Source organism: Miscanthus floridulus, unplaced genomic scaffold (assembly GCF_019320115.1).
Source record: "Miscanthus floridulus cultivar M001 unplaced genomic scaffold, ASM1932011v1 fs_686_2_3, whole genome shotgun sequence".
NCBI classification, from domain to species: Eukaryota; Viridiplantae; Streptophyta; class Magnoliopsida; order Poales; family Poaceae; genus Miscanthus; species Miscanthus floridulus.
Window position 1 is genome coordinate 23,650 of NW_027097109.1, and position 6,447 is coordinate 30,096.

Sequence of the window (6,447 nt, forward strand, 5' to 3'; positions counted from 1 at the left end):
TGTGTTCGAAACATCCGCTGCCAATCGTCCTAGCCTCCTGCACCCGCATCGCCACCGTCAACCGGCTTGTGTTCGCGTTGTAGCCATCGTCAAGCTCGCGCCTGCCCTTTCCCCCTACTGCTTTAATGGATTTGTGGGGCAGATCAAGCATCACCTCCCGGCGTCTGGAGGGCCTCGTCCGCCGTGGCCTTCTTTGCCCACTGTCCATCATCCAGGAGTGGCTGCTACCTGGCGACGAGGGTGACCTGGTGCCGCCTGAAGGGTATGTCGTCTCTTTTGCCATCTTCCATGAGCGGGGATTCAGGGTACCTGTGCATAGATTCCTTCGGGGTTGTTGGATTACTATGAGGTAGAGCTGCAGCATCTAACTCCCAATGGGATTCCAGCACATGGCAGCGTTTATTGCCCTGTGCGAGGGTTTTCCTAGGGATCGATCCCCATTTTGATCTGTGGCGGTATTTCTTTAACATTAGTTTGTCAAAGAGGAAGATTGGGGGGAAAGATGTGAACGCGCCGATGGGATATGCCAGCATTCATCTGCGCCATACTCGGTCGAAGGGTTACCCATACATGCGTCTGGCGACATCCAACAAGGGATGGCACTCACAGTGGTTTATGTTAGGGATGATGTGAGTGCCACCCTACCGAAGTATACTGGATGTCTTATTGTGGACGTTCCGGAGTCGTGGGGCTAGGGCGTCCAGTCCAAAGACAAGAAACACATCTCCGACCTTCTTTCCGCCCTCCAAGCCCTGAAGGGTCAGGGTGTAAAGGGGACAGGGATTATCAGTGCCTACCACACTAGGAGGGTGGTGCCCCTAATGGTGCGTGTGCTTCCCCTACATCGGATGATGCCCGGGATATCGTTTGAGGGGACAGTGCTTGTTGACGAGGTGCTCCCTTACTCGGAAGTGGCGCAGTGCATCAAGGAGGCGACGGAGCCGACGAAGGATTCTGTAGGCAGGGTCCTCGACATTGTGTATCTGGTGCCCAGACACCCCCCAATGTGGTCGGAGCCTGGATTCTTTGAATTCATAAGCCCTCCTCTCCCGTGCTCTTTTCTTTTTCCTGGATCTCCATTTTTTAACACTTGCTTTATGACGTTGGGACCATTGAGGGGGCTAGTCTTTAGGATAGCCTGGTTCCACTGCCAAAGGACAAGGTCATGGTGGCAGCAAATCGACTCGTGGCCGAGCAGGACAAGAAAGCAAGGGAAGAGATAAAGAAGGCAAAATGACTCAAGCAGGAGGCACGGGATCAGGGAGAGGACATGAGCAGTGAGGACGATGACGATGACGATGATGATGACGACGATGATGAGGTAGCCGTCGGTGTGGATTGGGGCATCCTGGAGGACGAGGACATGCTAACGAGTGGCCACCCATCTGTGCAGGGGCCCTTCCCTTTCCACGCGGAGGGAAGTAGATCGATGAGGTTAGTGGAGGCCGGCGAGTCCGCTGCTTCGCACGGCGTGCCGGCCGAGGACCGGTGGACGAGGGGAGGGCGGGCTTGCCTTTGCCATCCCCGAGGCGATGATGGAGGGGAGCAGCTCCGGTGCTGCACCTCGTGAGACGATGGAGGGGGGGCGGCTCCGGTGCCGCGCCCAACGAGACGATGGAGAGGAGCAGCTCCGGTGCCGTGCCCCGTGAGACGATGGAGGGGAGCGACTCCGGTGCCGTGCCTGACTGAGACGATGGAGGGGAGAGACTCTGGTGCCGCTGCCCGATGAGATGAACCCCCTGCCCCGAAGCAGGGGGCAGGCATGAATACGTCCTACCTAGATGAGTCGGGGTAGGGATCTAGGGATCCATCCCCAAAATGCTTCCGCCAGCTGAGGACGTCAACAGTAAGCTGCTGATTCCTCTGTTTTCATCCCTTTTTCCATTTTTATTTTGACTTAATGGTTATTACCTTTGTGCAGGTTCTTGCGATGGGTCACCCCCTAGGGCTAGCGCCCAAGAAGAGCCTCGCCATTCAAGCGGGACTAGATGGTGTCATCCTGCCATCACCCCTGTTTCGGGCTAGGAGTGATGCCGACGTGGGGCCGCGTTGGCCGACCCGACGATGTCTGTGGTGGCGCCCACGCCCTGCGGAGGTTACCGAGCAGGCAGGCTTCCTTCATGGCAGGACGTGCATATAGCCAGTCGAGGGCCGTATACTCGCCGGTGGAGGCAGTCATGACTGCGCCAAGCCTGGACCAGCTGGGTACGATCGTGGTAGCGCACAAGGGCGTAGTGCAATCTGCGCCACCAGGGGGCCCAGGTGGATCCGCCTCGTGGCGCTTGAAGTGGCCTAGATGGAGGAGGATCTAGTCGGAGGATCCTCGAGCGTGGCAGTGGTGCATGCATAGGGTCAGGAAGGAGCCGCCCCTAGCCCCTTTATCGGGAGGAGACCGCTCCCTCGCGCGAGGGGAGCCGTCGCTCCAGTGGATGGCTGCTCAGGACCCTAACGTCGGCCCTTTTCCTCGCTCGATGATCATTCTGAGAGCATGGAGCGGGAGGGTCTTGACATCGGGATCTCGACCATGCTGAACGCCCTAGACTAGGCCAGAGGAGCCCTCCTGTGAGATTGTTATTCCTACTACTCAGGTATTTGCTGGGCTTTCTTCTTTCTGCGCATGTTTTTGTGTTTTTGCTTTTCTGATACCAGTCTTCTTCCTCTTCAGATTCTTGTTGCTCATAGCCAGAAAAAGTCCCAATTTCTCTATGAGCAGAAGGTAGGAGAGGGATTGCCTTTTTGAGGAGGCCCAGCTATGAGCAGATATGGCCGCCCAGCTTGCTACCGCCTAGGAGCGAGAGGCCCAGGTGCATTCAGGACACGGGAGGAGGGCCCACGGGATGTTCGAGGATCTGTTGGTGAGGTCTAAGCTAGATGGGGAGGAGATTGCTAGGCTCCAAAAAGAGCGAGACGAGCTACTGTAGAGGAATGCTGTGGTCAATGAGAAGGCTGGCGAAGTCCTGAAGGAGCTAGAGATGGAGCGGGAACTCCGACGAGAGGCCAAGAGTAGGGCCACGGCCCTCCAGCAAAAGGTGGACGAGGATGTCGCGGTGGTCCGCTCTCTCCGGGCGGAGCTCGGTGACACGTTGAACCAAAGGTTGAGAGCTGAGAACGTCTCCACCAAGCTGGAAAAAGAGGCTGCCTATGCGCGAAGGGCCCTTCAGGTTGAGAGTGATGAGCACGATCTTCTACAAGCTGCGGTCGGGGTGGTCCTTAATGCCCTGAATGTGATAGGAGCCGGTGGAGACCAGCCCGCTCGTGGCTCGTGTCACAGGTATCATGGCTCAGGGTGGGCCAGCTTGAGGAGAGTGCCTTTCACTGCCGGATTACCAGGCCTTCACCATCGCCCACTGCCCATTACGAGAAGGAAATAAACCTGAAGGTGATGAGCGAAGGCTTCCCGTCCACCTACGAGGATGAAGAGCTGGAGGAAATGGAGAAGAAGATGGTTGCTCCCCTTGTGAAGAACCTGGCAGACAATCTGAAAGAGATGGTTCTCCCTCCCTGGGAGTAATTAGTCAAACAATTTTGAGAACAACTTATGTGTAATATGTGGACAAGTGTCGGTATTTTTCGAGTCTGGACGCTTTTCATGATTTTGCGTCGTAATTTCGTTTTGTTTGATTTTTTACGATCTTACCAATCTGTTCCCCTAAATTATGCCGCTGGTTATAATGCGAGGAGATTGTTCTAAAAGAAAGAAAGGAGGTAGCCGTACCTTAACCAGCCCCCGAGTAAGGTCCAACCCCCTGCATTTGCTAGGGTCGGGGGTTACTGGAGATTGGAACTGTGGTTTTGGTGATAGGGTTGACGAAGTCCATGGATGTCATCGCAATATTCCCCGCCCTGTCTTCCAATAGAAATCCCCAACTAGGGACTCTATGGGCTCGGCAAGGTGAGGCCTTTGAACCTATGTCCCTGTATTGTTTGGCTCGAGCCCCCGAGCCTTGTTAGGGTCTAATAGGGGTCGGCCATTATTTGCGTGTTACCCCGTCCTCGGTTTTCACAATCGGAGGGGCTGAGTGAATGACACTTGCCTCGATGGCTCGAGTGTCGCACTCAACGAGCTCACTAACAGGGTACGTTCATGTGGAATCCGGGTCCATCATTTGCTGATGGGGTCAGCAGAGCCCTCTGGTGGCACTCCACAACTTCTTAACCCGCCTCCCAGTAGATGCCTGAGTCAGTTCGATAAGCTCAGGGGGCCCGATGGCCTCTCCTCGATGGAGATTCTGTGGGTTTGGCTCGGGGTTAGAATCGAACGAGAGAAGGTTGAGATGTCCCTGTCCACTTCTGAGCAGGGTCAGGCAGGGCCGCTGGGGCTTGTCTCGGTTATCTCTCCCTGGCTCTATTCAGCATGAGGCGGCCTCGAGCCCTTCGTGGGCCGACCTTCGAACCTCGGCCTATGGTCGCCTATATCGAATGAGGCGATGGCCGTTTCGTGATGCGACACGAAGCATTGGGATGTTTTGCCTATGTATAATATAATCGAAACGAAGGCGGGGTCAGCAACATTACCTTGGCAGTATGAGTGACGAAAGGCTCTTACCAAATGTGTCTGCGCGGGGTTCGGACCCTGATGTTCACGATGAGGTTGGAGTAACCTACATAAGAATTGCTATTCTTTGTTTTTCGTGTCTCGGTGGTGATCCGAGCCGTTTAATTAACTTAGGGAACCTGACAGCTTCTCCTTTGGGAGAGACTCTGTAGGTGGACCCCTCCGAACCCTTCTTGAGAAGGCAGACATTGAAGTCGGAGATGCGAGGGGTGTTTGAGCATGGTTTTTCTGGTGAACAAAAACACCGTAGCCACCGAGGCATAGGGTCTGCCAGTTCGTCTAGTTTTACTCAAAGTTCTATGCCCGTATTCTGTACTCCCAGTTTCAAGCAGTACAGGAGGGGTCGGGTGAAGAGGATGTCTAGACTGGTAGTCATCCTCGGCAGCCCTCGAGTGATGTTCGTGTCCCCGCCGTTTGATGGGGTCAAAACTCGTGAATGAATTTTAACGCATAAAGTAAGAAAGCTGAGAGGCTTATCTTTCTTTGGACGTTCGTTCGTCGTGTCTTCTGGGCCGAACGGCCAGCCCAGGAGATCCAAAAGGTCCGGTCATCGGATCGTCCATGGTCCTGCATGGGGAGGTGAAGGGCTGTCTGCCTACATGGGCGCCTTAATTGCCATGTCCGGAGTGGGTCAGTAGCGAGCCATACCCAGGCAGTGCTCAGTTTGACCAAAGAGGGACGCCTCATCGACCGGGGTGCGTCCCGTCAGTTTCGGCGCGTCCCTCTAGATATCAATCAGCATTGATTCCGTATTTAAAGAGGGGAAGGGAGAGGGTTTTTTGTCCAACCTTTCGCCTTTCCTTAGCTACCGTGCCTCCTCTTTAAATAGGGAGGGGGAGAGGAGTTCTCATCCCACCTCCTCTTCTGCCTCCGAGCCGCTATCTCTCCTTCTTCTTCCTTTCCGCCGAACGCGTCCGTGCATCGTGGCAATTCCTGAGTGAGGAAGAGTAATGCTAGAGAGAGAGAGAGAACTCACAAATTTGCTCGATGAGTCTGGCGCGTGATGTCGAGCCGAGAGGTTATCCAACGTAGATGAGATGGTGCGTACTGCCCTTGCTGAGGAGTCGCTGCTGTCGAAGGAGAAGAGGCGCCGGTGGGCGTCGTACGTCATCGACTACGCCATCGTCCGCTGTGCTCCTCCTTTGGCGGGAGGCATTTCCTGCCCATACGCCGTTGTCAGGGTTATGGCTGGGGATGATGGCGTAGTCCCCAGATGCCCTGGCGGTGGCGTCGTTGTCGAGGTTGTGGCTGACGACGATGGCGTAGTCCCCGGACGCTCCGGTGGAGACGTCGCAGATGGTGGCAGCCTTCGAGGATCCAGCGAAGCGGTGGGATATTCGGGATGTCGCCGATGGAGAGCGTGGCGCGGCGACCGCAGTAGATGAGCTGGCCCATGTACATGCCCTGGGCATCGCCGATGGAGAGCGTGGCGCGGCGACCGCAGTAGACGAGCTGGCCCGTGTACATGCCCTGGGCGTCGCCGATGGAGAGCGTGGCGCGGCGACCGCAGTAGTACTTGTAGTAGAGCTAAGCAGAGACTGTAATGAAATAACTTTGTGGGGAAGCCCCTCGAGCAAATAGTCCTCTGAATTTATAAGTATATTGTTCCTTTTTGTAATGAAATCGCTTTGTAAGTGACTGAATTTGTGCAAAAAATGAACAAAATTACATCCTTTGCTTATGGCAAGCAATTTTTATCTTCTCTCCTTTCTGTAGGAATGATTTTAGTGCTTTCCGACTCTTCTCATGGTCTAAGTCATAAGAAGCTAGGAACATGGGCGAACTAATTCTGATTGAACTGGTGAGCAAAGAGGTTGCAGCCGCTGGGGCGTGGGTGTCTCGCAGTCCTACCAGTTGTATTCAGAATTGGTTCCCAAGATCTTAGCCCTCGG

The 6,447-nt window shown here is 54.9% G+C and overlaps 1 protein-coding gene across 1 annotated transcript in view; it reads right to left on the reverse strand.

Moving 5' to 3' along the window:
* Window positions 1–5,967, reverse strand: part of LOC136532678 (GDSL esterase/lipase At5g03600-like) — a 16,507-nt gene extending 10,540 nt beyond the window's left edge. The window contains exons 1-2 of the mRNA XM_066525277.1: window positions 5,725–5,967; window positions 4,516–4,573 (exon numbers count right to left, since the gene is read on the reverse strand). Of these exons, the coding sequence (XP_066381374.1) occupies window positions 4,516–4,573; window positions 5,725–5,967 (301 nt within the window). The remainder of the gene's footprint in view (window positions 1–4,515; window positions 4,574–5,724) is intronic.
* Window positions 5,968–6,447: the final 480 nt, after the last annotated feature.